The sequence below is a fragment of the Aulonocara stuartgranti genome (genome assembly GCF_965226115.1).
Source record: "Aulonocara stuartgranti genome assembly, chromosome: 23".
NCBI classification, from domain to species: Eukaryota; Metazoa; Chordata; class Actinopteri; order Cichliformes; family Cichlidae; genus Aulonocara; species Aulonocara stuartgranti.
This window is the reverse complement of record NC_138958.1, coordinates 3,618,903-3,637,247: the sequence shown is the minus strand read 5'-3', so window position 1 is coordinate 3,637,247 and position 18,345 is coordinate 3,618,903. Positions and strand designations below refer to the sequence as shown.

At 41.2% G+C, this 18,345-nt stretch overlaps 1 protein-coding gene across 2 annotated transcripts in view; it reads right to left on the bottom strand.

Moving 5' to 3' along the window:
• The window catches only part of cpamd8 (C3 and PZP like alpha-2-macroglobulin domain containing 8), a 44,810-nt gene extending 28,037 nt beyond the window's left edge, over positions 1–16,773 (bottom strand). Inside the window, exons 1-20 of one of the 2 annotated variants that reach the window (XM_082523161.1) lie at positions 16,344–16,773; positions 14,151–14,302; positions 12,819–12,841; positions 12,079–12,244; positions 11,739–11,791; positions 11,167–11,184; positions 10,464–10,518; positions 10,139–10,252; positions 9,782–9,866; positions 8,063–8,171; positions 7,599–7,826; positions 7,162–7,332; positions 6,946–7,074; positions 6,636–6,834; positions 6,240–6,415; positions 5,107–5,256; positions 4,733–4,894; positions 4,484–4,626; positions 2,644–2,706; positions 1,434–1,665 (exon numbers count right to left, since the gene is read on the bottom strand). In XM_082523161.1, the coding sequence (XP_082379287.1) occupies positions 1,434–1,665; positions 2,644–2,706; positions 4,484–4,626; positions 4,733–4,894; positions 5,107–5,256; positions 6,240–6,415; positions 6,636–6,834; positions 6,946–7,074; positions 7,162–7,332; positions 7,599–7,826; positions 8,063–8,171; positions 9,782–9,866; positions 10,139–10,252; positions 10,464–10,518; positions 11,167–11,184; positions 11,739–11,791; positions 12,079–12,244; positions 12,819–12,841; positions 14,151–14,302; positions 16,344–16,429 (2,514 nt within the window). In that variant the 5' untranslated portion in view covers positions 16,430–16,773. Of the gene's footprint in view, positions 1–1,433; positions 1,666–2,643; positions 2,707–4,483; positions 4,627–4,732; positions 4,895–5,106; positions 5,257–6,239; positions 6,416–6,635; positions 6,835–6,945; positions 7,075–7,161; positions 7,333–7,598; positions 7,827–8,062; positions 8,172–9,781; positions 9,867–10,138; positions 10,253–10,463; positions 10,519–11,166; positions 11,185–11,738; positions 11,792–12,078; positions 12,245–12,818; positions 12,842–14,150; positions 14,303–16,343 lie in introns of those variants that run through there. The other variant, XM_082523162.1, reaches the window with a different exon arrangement.
• Positions 16,774–18,345: the final 1,572 nt, after the last annotated feature.

The window sequence follows — 18,345 nt, the reverse complement described above, 5'->3', positions numbered from 1 at the left end:
ATAATCCTCTGTGATTTATGGCATGTGCCATTTTTAGTGCAGAGCTATGAACAAAATGAAGGACTGGACAAATTCCAAGACGTATCCGGTCTGAACCACAAGCTCTGCATAAAGATCCGCTGGAACGAGGTGTTCTAAGGGGTCCTGAAGTGGTTTGAGAACTCATTTGTGTGTTGGCTGGTTTCATCCCGTTCCAAGATTCCCAAATCTCTATGACTATGGATTTTATCAGCTTATCGTTGACCTACTTCTGTCTAACAACTAAACGGAGCACCTACTTTATGCCTCATTTGACTGACAAACCTGCAGTTTCTTTTTTGATGATCCTTCTCTCTTTTCCTCTTAGAAACCTTTTTCTTAACCAAATCTGGGGTCTGATCATAGTGAGAGTTGTGAGCAGTCTGTCTGTCTGCCTACGTCTTTTATTTAACTATCAAATTCAGATTACTGAGATATTTGCCTAGTGTGGTCTTTTAATTTTTCGGGCGCTACATTATGGGTTGCTCTTCTTCACTTTAATACAATTTGAATGTCATTTTTACTTATACGCAACACATTCTCACTCCCAAAGCGTAACATTTGACGCTAGGTGACAAATCGTCGGTATATTATGCTTCCGGGCACCCAACACGTCTCTATATTACGAGATCGGAAAAATAGGAAACAGGAGAACCGTTTCGAATGAATCTACACATGTACGTTTATTTTACTTAAATCGCTTTGGAAAACACTATCTAACGTCATTAAAGTGGTGGTTAAGGTTAGGGATAAGGTTATGGTTAGGGTTAGGGCTGGAATACATGGCTGGAACGCCTATTACCACGGGACCGTTGTTCTACTGGATTTCATCCACAACCCAGCACGCAGCATAAGAATGCTGAAGGTCACCTTTCGCGCCGGGCGCGTTCCTATTTAACACCTTGGGACGTGACAAATCGTCGGTATATTACGCCTCAGGAGTGAGAATGGTCTGTTATACAGCACCAAATCACAGTTGTCTTAAGGTGCTTTATATTGTAAGTTAAAGACCCTACGATAATAGCGAGAAAAGCCAACGACTCCATGTAAGGAAGCACTTGGCGACAGTGGGAAGGAAAAACTGCCTTTAAATAGGAAGAGACGTCTCAGTGACGTCATTGTGGTTCCTAACTTGATGTTCTAATAAACTCTTAGCAAGTTTAGATGGAGTCATTTTAGGATTAGTGTTAAAACTAACTGTTAAGAGTTTGCATAACATGTCATACAAACCTATAATTAGTGAAAATGTATTAAAAAATATGTTCTGCGATGGTTTACAAGTCATAAATGATTAAAAAGCACAGATGTGACATGTCCTGTCTTAAAGAATATGATGTCAAGATTGGACTTGAAGGCAGTTGCTAGGAACTAATATCAGAGACCTGTCCATCTGCCACATTAAGAAAACATCTTACCGCAGAGCAGGTAGGCAGGTAGTTGTAGACGGTGAGGGGAACTTTGGTCTGCTCCCCTCTGATTAAGCTGTAGGGCAGCGTAAAGTCCACAAAGAAGCGCTTGAAGGTGCGAAGCTCTGCTCTCGTTCCTAACGCCAACCCCTTCTGCTCGGACAGGGAAACAACTTCTGCCACCCATGTGGTGATTGAATCTGGCGCATCCAGGTGCAGTTCAGCTTCCCCAGTTTCAGAGCTGTTACGTGGAGATACAACAGTGGAATAAAATAATTCGAGCATATTTTCTTTTTAAGACAAGCTATTAAAATTCATCAACTACAAGGAAGAGCTTGATCAAAGGCTGGAGATTACTTTAATGTTAGCACCTGTGTCAACACCAACATCTGCACCAATATAACTACAGCAAACACTCTAAAATGGACGGTTTCAAGGGACGGTCAGGTGTTGACCCAATCTGTTTCTTTGAAAGAAATGAGCTGGAGTCATTATTGGCAGCGCTCACTGGATGTTGGTCTTGGCAAACTGCAAGAGGGCACAATAAACTTCAAAAACTGCATGTACAGCCTTCCTTTTGATCAAAGCCGTCCAAAATCCATTTTAATATACTTTTAAGGAAAAATCAGAGCTCTGCACTTCACAGGAAATTAGTGAGAGCTGAAGTCCCATCCAAGGGAATCAAGCATATGGAAATCTATGGGCAATTCATTTATATTGGCTAAACATGAATGGAAGGAGCTCTTGAGAAAGTAAGAGTCTGTTCCAAGATTGAATGAGGCATTTCACACCCAGTGGGAGAAGTGGCGGATGCTGCTGCATGATGGAAGATCGGCCGTCTGGCATACAGCACCGCCTCGCACCTTTCCTCTCACAAATTTCTTCCAAGAGTCTGTCATGTTCACGTTTTCCTTTCCAGTACTCTCCAATCTTTTTTCTTCCAGCTCTACTCTCGCCTTTCTTCTTCTACCTATATTCTGCTTTTCACATATTTCTCACCTCCTTTTTGCTCTCTGTAAATATTTTTCCTGTATCTTTTTCACGCTATCATTTTTTTTCCACATTTGCTCCTCTCTTTTCCATTTCTCTATTCTCTCAAGCACTAAATCACATAAAAGGATAGACAATCTGTTGCACCTGATATATCTAGCCAGAGGCAAGTAACGCAGACACACAGACACGCTCACACAAGACAAATATTATTTAAAGATTTAAATACCTGACGTTGAGGCAGTGCCACACCCAAGTCTCTGGGAAAAATGTACGCCTCCGCCTCTCTACTCTACAGCCAAAACACAAGAAGACATCAGTGAAAAAGCTTTAGCTAATAAAATAACAACATAATGGAAAAATATACTATTTAAAATTCCACAATGATAAGTCACATCATGTGTTTGAAGTTCGGCACTAAAATGAAAAGTATTTGTAGCACAGGGGAATGCAGGCCTAACATGTGAAATCAAACAAAGAGGGCGATCTTGATGTAATTATTATTCTGTTATGGGTTTGCGTTCAGATTCCTTGTTTTCGGTAAAGTACATGCCCATATTACAGTGTGTGGTCCAGTGAAGGATTACAGTTAATCTTCTTCAACAATAATAACCACTTTTTTCCCTCTGACATTAAAGAGGGTGGAGTAATACATACAAGTACACAAATTTAATGGTTTAAAAGAACCTCCAAAACAGACAAGGATCATCTGTTTTTATCAGTTAATGAGCCAACATACACAAAAACAACTGAATAACCTTGACTATGACATGACACCACACCCAGGTGGCTCACAGTTTGGCTTTTAATACCAATAGAGTATGGTATTTGATAAGCTAGTTTCCTATAATTCATGTTTTTAAAATTTATAATGTCCTGTGTAAAAGTCTTGATCCACCCCTCATTCCTTTATATCTTGCCAGAAAACTGCCAAATTTCAATTTATGTGCAAAACACATTATTTAATGTGTTTTGCACAAATGCAATTATTTGTATAGTTCTAACAAATAAATCTCTTGAATGAGCTTTCTTCTGATTTCTCTAAGTATTTTTCAGGAAGAGTTCTCCAGGCTTCTTAAAGGAAATTCAAAGCTCTTCTTTGGATGTTATTTGAATAACGCTGCAGCCAATCAGATACTTTCCAGCTGCACTGCATGGCAGATCAAAATCTGATGGTAGTTTTTGACAGAGCCTCTACCGTACTTTACAGAGGGCTGTAGACACTCACTGCTGCACCTCTCTCCTGACCTCCTCCATACATACTGACAACAATTTGAACAAAAAATGCCAATTTTGGATTCATCACTCCATGAGACCTGTTGCCAATGGTTTTTAGTCCAGTTCTTTGGCAAACCTCAGCCTTTTCCCCTGTTTCCCTTCCTTTACAATGGCTTCTTTGACAGCCACCCTTTAACAGAGATAAATTCTGATGAACAGCGGGCAGTAGTGAACAGCAGATGGATCAGTTGAAGGGCCAGATTAATCTCTTAGGTCCTGTGTCAGGTCTTTGTTGGATTTGTCCAATTTCCTCATTTTTTAAGGACACGCTAGTTTTTGGCTACAGCTCTTTAGGAATCACCTCAATGGTGCAAAAACGCTGACAAATAGAGATTTTTGTAGATTCAACTAAAAAAATGAAGAAATGATTTAATTTTGCAGCGGGCTGCTAGTAACAAAGTGTCTAACGATACAATTTAAAATGCTTTTTTTGCTAAGTTGCCCATTATGTGTAGACACAAGACTGGTTCATCCCTTGAGTTAGGGGCCCTTTTTATGTTTGAATGATTCAACAGAGTTAAGCGTCACATAGACAATCATTTCCATGAAAAATGGTCATGGTCATGAAAATGAATGCAAAAGCAGCCAGTGCCTAAAGAGAAACTTTAAAAGTCCTTCAAAAAGCCTGGAGAACTATTTCTCAAAACCACTTTAAAAAAATGAAAAGTAAAATATAAAGAAACGTCGGCTGGTACAAGAAGAACTTTCACGCCATTTATGAAAACGTTGAATAATAGAGTTTGCTGATGCCCAGTGGACAGCCTTGGACACCTATAAAGAACATCCTGTACCTGTTTGTGGGGCGGGAGGGCATAGCAGCCACCAAGGTAGAGGTGTGCGGTTGAAAGGCAGGAACAGCTTCATCTGTGTACATGCCCCCACTCTGCCGATGGTTTAAACTCACCATATCTGTCATCACAACCAGTCCCGTTTCCTGTATTAAATATAGAGAGAAGTAAACATCTGCACGCACTAGTACGATTACCTTTTAACCCAGTGACAGCACTAGCTGAGCTCTTTCACTAAGTGTATGTTCTCACTGTAAAAGCAAAGCGCGCGTCCTTAGTGATGTCCCAGTGCCATGGGAACACAGAGGACCGCCTCCGTCTTTTTGCCGTCAGCCCAGGCCACCAGAAGTGTCCGTCATCTTTAGGAATGTTGAAAGCGTCTGAAACATCAAACTCTGCCAGCTCTTTAAACACCTGCAGAGTGAAAAACATATTTATATAAAGTTACAGTAAAAGTAAAGTTATTTACAAAAATACAGCAGGTAACTTCTTAAAAACTACGATCTAAGAAAGTAATTTAAACCAGCTCTCTAAATCTATACTATAAAGCGATTTTAAGTTAAAGAACGCTTTAATCGATTGTTTATTAAAGTGTAATATCGCCATAATCTATAAATATGACCAACCTTTTCAGGACTCAGCTGAAAGTCGGGCTTCAGCAGGTAAAGACTCTTATCTACAGTGGCCACGCAAACACAGGATCCCCTCTGAGCCCGAACGCGCAGGGTCACCGAGTCCCCCGGCATGGACTCATTGGTCGACATAGAAATAGATACCTGCAATCCAAAACATGACACATAAGTGCATTCTGCATAAACAAGGTGCATTTAACACATTTCCGCTCCACAGAATTGTGAATTTGTAAGACTGTACGGTTATAAGTTTACTGAAAAGGTTCACAGAGATGTCTTCAAATTGGTCACTTGAACATAAAACTTGAACCAGAAGACTGAATGTTTCCCTCATGAAAGAGAAAAATCTGAAATATCTATCAAAATGTCAATATCAAATATCAAACTGTCAGGTCAAAAACTAAATAATTTCAGCACTAGCTGGCAGATCCTCAGTGGCATTCGGAATAATATCAGTCTGAGAATTCTAAGCAGCAAACTTTGGAAAGCTCTGACTGAGAGTGGAAAACTACAGCCTTTGAAAGAGGGAGGGATGGCCAGAGTCAGCTTTCACAAATCAGAACTATTTCTCACCAGCACAAAATCACAAATTAACACCGTTAATCGGTTCCGCTGCCCTCCTTTCACCATTCTGTAACCTGTCATCCTCTCCTGTCATGACCCCACCTATCTGCCTGCAGCCTGTGCGGCTGCTGTCTCATCCTGCCCTCACAACCCCCTCCTCCGGCACACATACGCACAACACACACACACACTTAGTGTTGTAAGGGCATACCAGAGAGCTGTAAATACTTCAGGGAGTTAACTCCACCTAATGCAGGCAGGAACTGGGGATCTCTCCCAAGCCAACACAGCTGTTTGTTTACAGACATTACACTGTGGTGTAATGGTTGGTGCATGGATACTTAGGCTCAGCTCCAAGGTGTATACAGAGAGTGCACCCTTTTCTCCGGGTTTTAATAAATCGCTATTTTAGCAGCAAAAAAACCCCCAAACAAAACATGAAAAGACAAACTTAATTTTGTATATCCAAAAACACTGGTGTTTTCGTAACAAGCATATGCAACAGTACCAACTGCAGTACTTTTCTCTGGATAAATTAAGTTATAATAGTTCTGTTTCCAAACCTGGTTCTCAAACTCGGGCTTGACAGGGATTTGCAGACTGTCTGTGACACCCTCACCGTTTTCCCTCACATAGTAGACCAGCAGACGGCTGAGTGGTGCCATGCTGTGACTAACAGGAAAACGTAGGTAGGACACACATCTGTCCATCTCAGTCTGGGAGGAAGAGCCTGCAACATCTGGCAGAGTGACAGGGTGACAGTGCTTTCTCCAAAACTATCTGGCATTCTGATGTCAAAGACCACTACGATTGAGAAGCTTGGACACTGATTTCCCAAGCACTACAACAATGAAAGAAAAAAAAAGCTGATTCATCAAAGGATTATTCTGTGAAACTTTAGCTCTTAAAATTACCTGGATGACATTGAAGTTAGAGCTGTAATAAGAAGAAATGAGTACCAGAAGCAGAAGGAGGCAGGTGGGTGCTGTGAATGTTCTTGTCAAAGGTGACTGTGGCCCTTTTTCCTCTGTGGGAGGCTGTCAGGTTGGCTGCCTGTTGGCCTGATAGGACAATGTTTCCCCTGGATGCTACCTCGTAATGCAGGGTGAAGTTACAGGGACAAGTGGATTTGAGAGCCACTTCTGCCTCTTGTCCAACCTATACATGCAGACAGATATAAATATACTTCACAATCTGATGTTTTGAAACATGTTTAAATCATCCAAAGTTAAGCAAGAAACTCATACCACCGAAAAAGGTCACACCTACCTTGAGCGGGGTGCTGGGACTTTGGATCTGGATGTGACACCTGCTAGGAGAGTACCAACTACTGATAGAAAGGTAGCTGGGCAAGTACTGGTTTCCAACTGTCCTGTCCTCAATGGATATCACCTTGGTCTTTGTCAAGAAAATGCAATTAAGATTAGCTTCAAATTACTTCTTGCATCACTCTGTTTATATTACGTGACAATAGGAAGTTCTGACCTCAAGCCAGACATACTGAGCAGCTGCCGGGATGGAAGGGATCTCAAAGGTGGCCTGACCGTCCTTGGAGATTAGCTCGCTGGTATAGACGTTGTCCTTCGGGGTCAGCTCTGCTTTAACGCGCACCTTTACCCCTTCAGCAGGGCTCCCATCAGGATAGGTGACCTCGATCTACAAAGCAGAGGGAAAACGACTGAGTGTGCAAATGCAGACTCATTTGTGAATCAGTAATGTACATGGCTGAATACAGGCTTAATTTAGCTTTAGCATCTAACTGACTAGCAGTTAAAGTCATACTTTATTTAAAAAGCACAACAAATAAATATACTCTGAGCTCTTCTCAAAGCAAATCCCAGTGAGATGAAGATCCAAGCTGATTCGTATTTCTCTTCTCTTTTTTTCCCCACGGTGCCAATAACTTTTTTGTGGGCTCTCACCTTCCCTTTGTAAGGCAGACCAGGCTTGAACTGTTTGCGTGTATCCTTAGAGTACTTGATGTCAATGAGCTGTTTATGGACTGGTGTGGAATCATCAAATGTGGCTTGCTTGCTTCCATCTACACTGGTCACAGAAGCCCAAATGCTAACAGTCCCTCTGAAGTGATCAGCCACATCCAAGGGCATCATGTCTTTGACGCACAGACTGAAATTTGCAGAGCCTTTGATCTGACAGCAGAAAAGATGTAATCAGGTACAGCAGGACATGTATAATTTTGGTGTCAGGGTTTGGAGCTTAACCTCTTAGATAATAACAATGATTTACAGTGTATGCATAAAACAGTAGCACTTTGAAGGAACTCTGAAGACAAAACAACAATCAATCAACAACCCTGTTTCCATATCAGCTTGGAAGTCTCTAATACATTCACAAAGCATGTAGAATAGGGATTAAATAAACTAACCTCCATAGTTTTTATGACAGGATGGCCCATCTCATGGCGGTAGTAGCCGACCCCATTCACCGTCATATTTACTGTCAACTTCCCAGTTACGGGTTTCCCAAAGGTATATCTGCATAAGAGTGACATGCCAGAGTGTAAAATTGATGTTCTTTTTTGTTGTATTGTAAATAAACATTACAATAATAAAAAACATTTATAACCTATTATCAGAGATGGACATGTAATCTGATTACTTTTTTCAAGTAACGAGTAAAGTAAGGGATTACTATTGCAAAAACGGTAATTAGATTACCGTTACTTTCCCGTAGGAACGCTGCGTTACTGCGTTACTAAAACCATGATTTTTTTGCGAGAATGTCTCATGACAGTGACGTAAACGAGTGCGACGTTTGTGATAACAGCTGTGTGCAGATCAACAATGGATCATATATCGAGTGCAGAGAGAGTATGAGCGTGCAGCGTTTGAAGCTTGGAAGCACTGACCTTACTTTGAGTTTGATTCCATAAAAAGTGACAAAAACATTAGTGTCCGCTGTGCGTGGGAAGAAAACTTCTTTTTACACCGAAAAAAACCCCTAAACAAGCACCGAGTGCGCAACGACGTAATGGGAAACTCACAGAGAAACTCGCGGATTCTTCACCTGACCGCTGCGGCACACCTGCACCAGGGTAAACCTCCGCCTACCCTGCTCCTGCTTTACAGGTGAAAATAGAGCAACAGGACCACTGAGTCTTTGACTTTATTTATTTTCTGCTGTGTTTTACTTGCATCTATTTGAAAGACTGAGTGTAAACACAAAAAATATTTTATTTTATGTGCTGGAATGTGCAGAAAATAGGTTTAAATGTTAAACTAATTTCTTCCAGTCAGAGAATGTTGCATATAATTTAATTTTTGCTTGATGCATAAAGTTAAAAGATCAAAACTGATAAAACAAGTTTAAAAACAAAGAGACTTTTCCATTTGATTACATTTTGTATGATGGATTATGCAGAAAAAGTAGAATTGGGCTGAGAGATCTATCACTTTATCACCTCTTCAGGTTGTAAATCGTTTTTTAAAAAAGTAACTAAGTAATTAATTACTTTTGAAAATAAGTAATCAGTAAAGTAACGGGATTACTTTTTGGGGGAAGTAATCAGTAATTAGTTACTGATTACTTTTTTCAAGTAACTTGACCAACACTGCTTACCACTGAGTAAGTCCCCTTCATTCTTTCAAAACTGCTCTGACTTGTGGGGGCATGGAAACAATACCTGCTGGGATTTCATGTGATGTATAGCACCGGGACAATGGCAGTGGGCTCTGTGGACCAGGGTTGTTCTAGTGCACCCCATGGCTGCTCTGTCATGCTGGTAGTTAAGTTTAGAGATCAGGTGAACGCTTTGTGCGCTTTAATGTGTCCTTTAAGCTGATCCTGTGCAGTTTTTGATATGTGGCATATGAGAGCACACCCCCTAAAGGAGGAGGCTACTACCATGGGAAGATGTCCCATTTTGCAAGAATGTTTAGCAGGCGCTGTGTGTCAAAGTCCGCACGTAAGTACCCACCGTTTCTCAGAAGAGTGCTGCACTGGAATGAGATTATGACTTCACCATAGTCAATGGTTTTTATGCTGTGGCTGATTAGTGTAAACAAAGAAACAAAGAAAACACTCCACAAGTCCAGGTTAAAGTCTTGTTCCACTTTCGTACAGCGCTGAATATTTAGTGACTTACCTGGCCCTGACTGTGGCCTGCTCACATAAGTTCAGATCACGGATGTAGCGCGGTGGATCAATCACCAACTCAAATTTGGGCGCCACTGAAAGAGAGGCAGCACAATATTTTTTTTTTGAACTTTTTCTTGTGTTATATCTTATACATCAATAGCCTTGCTGTTTATTTGTAATATATTATTTGACAACTACACACATTTTAGTAGAGTAAAACAGTAAATATGCTTTTAACACAACTTGAAATAAAAAGACAGGCATTTAAAACAGCCTACAATGTTAAAAAAAACATACACACACACACTCATTACAGTGCTCTCAATAAACAATGGCAGGTGTGCGACAGTGTGTAGGTCCTCACCATATTTCTGCACTTCAAACGACTTGTTATAGGTGTGGCCCTGCACCTCCACGAAGACAAACCAATCTCCCAACACAGGCTGGTCAGACAGAGGAAAGCTCATGTTCACCACCCCTACAGGACGCAAAAATCTAATTAACACATTTAATTCCTGTGTCCTTGATAGTGATTAACCAAACTGTAGCAATCATATATCACCGTTCTTCAATTATGAGTCCAGAAAAGTAGTGTTTTAATTCAATCCCCCAGAGCAACCTAGCAATGAAATGTAAACGTGCAGCTTACACAAAGATGATGTAAAAATACTGCAAATGATGCGGCTCACCACAGCAGACAGAATTAAGCCCTCTCCACTGCACCATCCTGGATCCTCGTGGATCCTGGAAGATCAAAGCAGGATGTCACAAACCAATGTTAAGATTCCTTTACTTCACATACCGAAACAAAAATGCGGTACAAGTTTAGTTGCTCAGTGAATGTTGTTATCACACAATAGAAAAAGTCATAAATAGTTTTATTATTGCTGAACAGTCCCCTCACTGAACTTGACCCAGATATCTGGGTTCTGATATATTTTCCAAAATACTTTTAAAACTCTTTCCAAAAATAACATATACTGTAGTCTATAACTGAGGAAGAAAAATGCATCTGTGTGCTTGTTGCTACTGTTAACTCATGTATAAGCTTTTCTTCGCTTCCCATGAAGTCTTTGCTTGGTGTTTTCCAAATATTTCCTAAGATCTGGAAAGATGAATGAAGATCCAATGTGAGCTAGGTTTGCTAATACAGGGATTATAGTGTGTTGTAGATGTACAGATACAAAAAGACAAAGGAGAAGAGAAGAGAAGAAAAGAGGTTCCTTTCATGTTGTTTATCCTTGTACTGGTCCAAAGAGCACCCTGTTATCTAGGTGAGCTGCCCTGACTTCTGCTCTGTAATCTCCAAGCAGGCTGGGAACTAAAATTGCCACTGTCCCATCCCGGACGTGGCTCTGCCAACCCTGGGTGGTCCTGTCAGCCTGCACTCACCAAAATATATGCCTCAATCTGCAAAAAAAAAAAAAAGAACAAAAGAGAGAAACACAAGAAAAAGTTGCAATAAAGTTGCTTAAAAAAAAGTACAAATCCTGTGTTTTATCTCTATGCTTCATCCCATTCATTTCGATTTCAACAATTTTCTGTCTGTACAATTAAGTATTGCCCTTTTACCTGCAATGTACCTTTATAGCTGCAAACATCAATAAGCTGTCTGTGTGCACAGTTGCACAGTATTTTTGGAGTCATTGCTAACATTCCAAGAGAAATGAGTCTAGCTTGGCTACAGTAAATAGGCAACTGTACATTTTCTTGCACACAGTGCAAAGTTTCTCCTCTTAACTCCACCAATTAAAAGGTGGAAAAGTATGCCTGTAGTAAACACTCGGTCATAAATCAAAGTCTGTCTGTCAACTCTGTCGTAAAAACACAGGTTTTGCTAATAACCCAACCCATTTTTATTAAAGATTATCATTCAATGGGTTTACTGTTTATTGTGAATCTGCTGAAGAAGCACGACAAATTGCTTTAATATTTGTCTGAATATGAGATCAATTCGGAATTACCTTCTCGTTTACTGGCCTCAAGTCAGGGTCAACTGTGTAAACGTTGATGAGAACTAAAGACAAAAAAAGAAATGCAATAATCTTAAAATAAGTCTTTCGTGTTTCTAATCAGAAAAGTCTGCACGCACATGAAAATCTTGATACTTCTAAAGAAAACAACCCCAGCTGTCTGAAGTCATTTGATGGGTTGAAATCCTTAATTATGCAATCAGCAGCTATGTCTACAACATTTGTACAGCTCAAATGCAGCATCAACATGCCTGCATCCCCTGACTTATTTCCACTAACTGGCATTACTCTGTGATTAACTGATTAACTACCAGGTGCACTATGAGGGAACCTTTATGTTTGGGTTTGTAGATGGGTTTGTCAGTCTGGATGAACACAGCTGTGCCCTTGCTCTCCACGGTGACGGTGGTGTAGTTGTGGAAAATGTAACCTCCTTCCGCGAGGTGACGGTTCCCCCAGACCTTCAGGTGGGCCTGGCCTCTCAGCCCCGAGGGAACCTGGTGGTGTATACACACATCCATAAACGCATACAAAAGCAAAGTCAGCGGGAACTGAAAACGTAAATTAGGACTGAAGTGTTTACTCGAGGCTGAATTATTTGCCGTGATTTATTCAATTTCATTTTCTAGAGAACAAAAGCTCCAGAATAACAAAAACAGATTTAAAAAAAAAAAAAAAAAAAGCAGAGAAGACGTCAGCCTCCAACAGAGTACGCTTCACGCGACAGTATTTTACGAGAATGAGGGTAGAGGTTATGAGAAGGGAAGGGAGAGAGAGAGACAGAGGCAAAGAATCTCTAAAAGTCGTGCATACTAGATTGATCTATTCCAGCCTTCGGGGGCGGCGGACCATACATGCACGTCAACAGCTGTTGCATATTATATCGAGGCTGTTACCTTATTCCCAATGAATGAGCAGAGACAGATGTTGCATTACAAATAATGTTAGTGTTGATTTGCATGTTGCTTGAGGAATGTGCACACAGCGGACAGGGGGCTCTCACTACTGTGCAGCTGTCACCGCTGCTGAGAAAATAAAAGCGCACTTAGTGGCACACAAAGTTCGACTCACCTTTAGTTTGATGGCGCCTTTGTCTAAAAGGAGAAAAAGTGAGATTTAAAGTAAGATTTTTTCCCCCCACAGGCTCTGCCATACACACTCGATTAGACCACTGACTGCACCTCAGATTTAAGTGCAAATAGATAGAGGAATAAATTGACTTTGAATGGGTTTTGTTGGGTTACAACCACTCTTTTAGAGGTTTCTATTAACGATGTGCTTGATGATCAAGTCCCTGAGACTCAACACATTAATAAGCTATTCGCTAAAATGGGGAAAAACTGGATTTCTGTAGTTAAAGGATGTGCAAAGTTTTTGAAACCAAACCCAATGAAACAATTTGTCCAGACTTTGATATTGTCTCATCTTGATTATTGCCCAACATTACGTGGCACAAAGAAGTAGATTAAGAAGTAGCAAGTGGTAGAAAACAGAGCAGCACATGCTGTCCTTTGTTGTGTGTACAGAACAAACATTGTAACAATGCACAAACGCCTCATGCTTTTGTTACAAACACTCCAATGATTTTGTTTGAAAATGAATGACAAATTATTCTAACAAACACGCCACAGAGAGATTTTATAACTCACAGCAAGAACCAGTTCAATCAGTAGAGCAGTTTTCTATTGGTCTGTTATGGAATAGAATTCATTGCCAATGTAGCAGAACTAGTGTGCACGTACGAATAGTATGTCATCAGTGCCTAGCTTGATGCGGAACACCATTTGTGTTGTGAGGAGCTGTTTGATTGTTTGCATGTGTGGTTCGTTTTGTTTTTGTTAAGATGCTGTACGGCTTTGAGTAATCAGTTACAGTCAAAGTGTAGAGATCTGTGACCCCAGGAAGAATAGCTGCTGTGCTGCTACAGCTAATAGGGATCTTAATAAACCAAGCTAAACTAAACCTCAGTTTCTCACAGATCTGTAAAGTGATCAATAAAATGCATGCTTCTAACATGCTTTAACTGTAAGCGCTGTGGTTAAGTCAGTTCAGTTGCTGTTCCAGCTGCAACCTGTCTCCTCTAAGCAGAGTCAGCACCATCTATCTATGCTGTCAAACAAATCACACAGTGTGTACATTAAGTGGCCGATGAGCTGGACTGAACTGATGCCTGCAGTCACAGATAATCTATATAAAAGCCAAAGCTTGTCTTGTAGCAGAGGCTCACACCGTCTGTGTGTGTGTGTTCTTTAATCTATGTGTATATTTTGCCTGCCTGCATCCTTTGAAAACAGTGACATAAAGGGGGTATCTTTTAGCTTGCCTAACTTGTCAGTGCATGCTTTGTTTCCAAACGTAACCCACTGTGCCAGTGTAACTTTAGCTTAAAGAATTTGTTCTCACCGAGCACTGAGCCATGGCTGTGGGCAACCGTCTGTCCCTTCACCGACAGCTGCACCTGGACGCGGGTTTCTGCTTTCGCGTTAAAGATGGTTACGCTCACGCTCTCCTCGACGCCTGCTCGAAAGACAGAGGGTGCAGCGACCAAGTAACCCCTGAGAGAAGAGCAGGAGGGCAGAGAGAGGGAAAGAGTTTAAAGGAAGGAGGGAGCAAGGGGGTAAAGTGAGGTGAGATGACAGTAGGGGGAGAATACAGGTGATGGCAAGGGAGGCAAAAGGAGATTGGAGACCAGGTGTAAATACACATTTTTTTCTGTCTCGCTTCATCTTTTTCACTTCCATGCACGCACAAGGTTAATTGCAGTTTTCACCAGGGATGCAGTGCCTGACGACCACTGAGCTTGTTGCTTTAATGTTTTCTTTGGGTGGTCCGGCACCCTCTGACAGAACCTCGACATCTGTTTGGAAAAATAGTGGCTGAGATTCCTCACAGTCACTCTGACATTTAATTGAGGGAAGGGGACCTGTCACTGAGGTCACAGAGCAAAGGTCATTCTTTGATGCTTATTAAGAGTCTAGGGTGTGTGTGTGTGTGTGTGTGTGTGTGTGTGTGTGTGTGTGGGGGGGGGGGGGTTCAATTTAAGTTTTATTTTGAAAGAACATGCCTTCTGGCACAAAGGGGCTACTTCTCTCAGGTAACAAAGGTAGAATAATAGGTGCTCTTGTTAGCATGCTCCAGTATGACTCAATCACCAGAGTGTGTGGAGCAAGTTCACTGAAGTGTCCACCAAATGTTGAGCTGTGTTTGAGACTCAGTCAGTTTAATTATTTTTGACCATGTGATGACCGAGGCTGATACAGCAACGCAAGTGTAAATATCTTCCTGTTAGTCTAACTCATTGCTTGCTCACCCCAGCCTTGCAGCTTTTTTCGACTGGGCCAACTCACCCCTTAACAACTTAACTGAAGATCACACAAATTAGAGGTGAGCAAATCCTTGAGCACAAGCCCAGTTGCATGCATGAGAGAAGGATCAGGTGGTTGGCATTACAGCACAATGGCATTACAGCTAGAGGCAACTGCAGTTCCTGAGAGAGAGAAAAAGTCATGAGAAAATCCCCTGGAAAATAAGGCTTTCGGGAGAATGAGGATAATAAGAGGAAATTGACTCTGTGCGTTTGATCTACAGTGAGTTTAACCAGCTCTTGGATGAGCTGGGATCAGGTGGTGGAGACCGTGCTTATTTCAGTCACATGGCTCCATTTACTCAAGTTCTAATTGTTTTTGCTCAACTTTTGTCCTGTGGGAGTTAAGAGCCTGCTCTCATGTGTAGGTGAAGCTTTTAAGAGTCACATGGTTTCATGTTTTGCTCATTGCTTAAACTTCTAAGCTAACTTGTTTAAAGCTTCACAAAAAGATCTGCTTTAGCTTGAGTTTGATAGTAACCCCTCCTCTCTTCCTGGAAGAATTGCTACAACCATCGGCGTAACTTTGTGCTGATCTCTGTCTAAATAAATAAATCTGGGTAAATTCCCAGATGATTAGACATACAACTATTTTGCTGGTAATACCTGAAATGAGTAAAGAAAATCAACATCCTATTTATGCAAGATAATTCATAATTTTATTGGGGGGAGGAGGGGGGGGGGGTATATTGGTTGGGTCTGATTATTGGGGGGAGGGGGGGGGGGTCATAACCCCCCTAACCCCCCTGGAAATTACGCCCCTGGCTACAACTAGTTGGTCTGTTATCTCCCAAGGTCACAATTAACCCCTCAAGCACCTGACTGATAGAATCCGTCCTGGGTCTGGGTTAAACAAAACAACAATGAAAGACACACAGGAGTGCATCTATTCATATTTGGCAAGTTATGGGCTATCATTGACCTAATGCATCACTCTGTGTGACAACCTCACAGGTTAGTAACACAATTAATGAAAGTATGACAACAATACATTAGTGGCAGTGTGGTTGGGACAGTAATAACATTAAATTGTGGCTTATTCACAAAAAGGTTTTAATCTGACTGATCCGTACAATGAAATGCACTCAGTTTAAATAAAACTATTTTTAAAGATAATTTTTAAAAGTTTTTCAATGAACAATCACAGTCTATCCATACTTAAAGCACCGGGAAATGCTTGTAGTAGAGCACACAGCAGCTCAAAGACACCACATGTAACACAGGCTACTTACTGTCTTTCTTGTGCAGAACTTGTGCTCACGGTGCAGATGTACAAAATCCACGAAAGCCTCAAAGCTGTCAGAGACAACCGTAACATTTTGGCTCCAGAGCCCAGGATACTTCAGGATACAGTCTTTACCGTCTGAATGAGACTGGCTCTGAAAGCCCTGATTAAATGTTAAATGAAATTTAATCCCAGCCCTCACGGTCTATCTATTTATCCATTGAGATCGGTAGGAGAGAAAGGTGTGCAGAGCTCCGTTGAGAACCAAAGATCAACTTAATGAATTCATCTGTCTTCGCCAAATCCAGGTCCAAGCAAATCGTGCCTTTTTTTTTTTTCGTCTTTTAGAGCCCGGAGTATACGAGCAGTCCTCACCCATGTGCCTTCACCCGCCCCGGCTTCGCTCTCTCATATTTCAGCATTACAATTTGTAAGTGTCCTCCCACTTCAGCGCGGAGAAATGTCACCGTTACGATTTGTTTGACATCTAAAATCCGCGCAGCTCTCGCTGTCCCGGTTGTTCCTGGTGATCTCAAGTCGGATGGTCTTTTTTTCCGCTCCTACAGCATCGCGTTGAGAGGCTTCAGACGGCGCTTCTTTCGCTTTGATACCTTCTCTTCTCTGCAGAGAGCATGAATGAGACCAGCTTAAGAAACAGTAGCAACGTGTCCTTTTAGCCACTAAAAACTATCTGCACGTTTTTAGCTCAGCCAAAAAGTCAGAATATCTCAAATCTGCAGCTACTCTGTTTTGTTATGAAACACAACAGAAATGCCAAGCGGTGTGAATGACACAATTCAATTACTGAAGGCATGATTATAACAGTTTTACTCACTTAAATTTGCACTTTTGGAGTTCATTGATGCCCTGATAAGATATCTGCTGCCCTCTAGTGGCACTTAGGTTTAGATGCAGTCGTGAAGTCTACATACACTCATGAATGTCATGGTTATTTTGGTCTTTTATTTACTTTTTCGAACTGCTGTTTGTCCAGGGTGGAATGATTGTACAGTATACATGTTTTTAGTAAAGTTCATTTAAATTGGTTTCCTGGTAAGGCGTTTAAGCGTATCCTAGCTTCCAGAAGCTTAACGTTAGCCTTCTTTATTCGTTTTCAAATAAATTTTGATCTGTTCGGGATCATTGTCCTGTTGGATCACCCAGCTGTGTTCATGTTTCAACCGTTTAACTGTTGATTTTTGTGGTAAGGTTGAAGAATTTGGAGATAGTCACGCTTCATTATTCCGTCCACTGCGCAATGCACCACTACCACTGGCACCAAAACAGGCTCGTCCATGTGGGCAGCTGCAAATTTCAGTTGGACTGGAAGGTGTCAATTTTGGAGCAGGGCCTTTTGGTCACACACTCTCAGTCCATGTTGATGTAAAGCCCACTTCACTGTATACAGTGATGCTGGATAACCAGCAGTTTTCAGTTCATGGCAGGCTTGAGCTTTTGTGGTTCCTGAACGTCGTAATCAAGTTCCTCTCATCTGAGGGTGAACGTCTGGGTGACAGTGAATAACTGAATAACTAGTACTTGCGTACAATTGCTTGAACTGGTGATCTTAGAATGCAGTTGTTTAGAAATGACCCCAAGATACTATCCCAAATCTACAATTCTCCTTCTTAGATCTACACCAAGTTCCTTGGACTTTTAACATTGTGCCGACTACTGGTCAGTCCAACGAGTGCTGACAAATCCTTTTGTTTTTTAAACTGGCAAAGAAACTACCAGTTTCAGCTGATGATGATCACCATAAGTTAATAAGTCTTGTCAAGGTAGAAGACACTGTAGAACCTTCAGCACCACTTACTAACAAATGAAGTGAGTGCACGAGCCTGTGTGGATTACAGAAAATCCTAAATAAATTCATTTTGTTTTTAAAGAAAAAGCCTTTAAAGACGTACACTTTACAGTCATTCCAGCCATTAAAGAAAGAAATCATTAAAAAGCTCAAAATTACCACGACAATCAAATCCATGATGTATGTAAACTTCTGACCACCA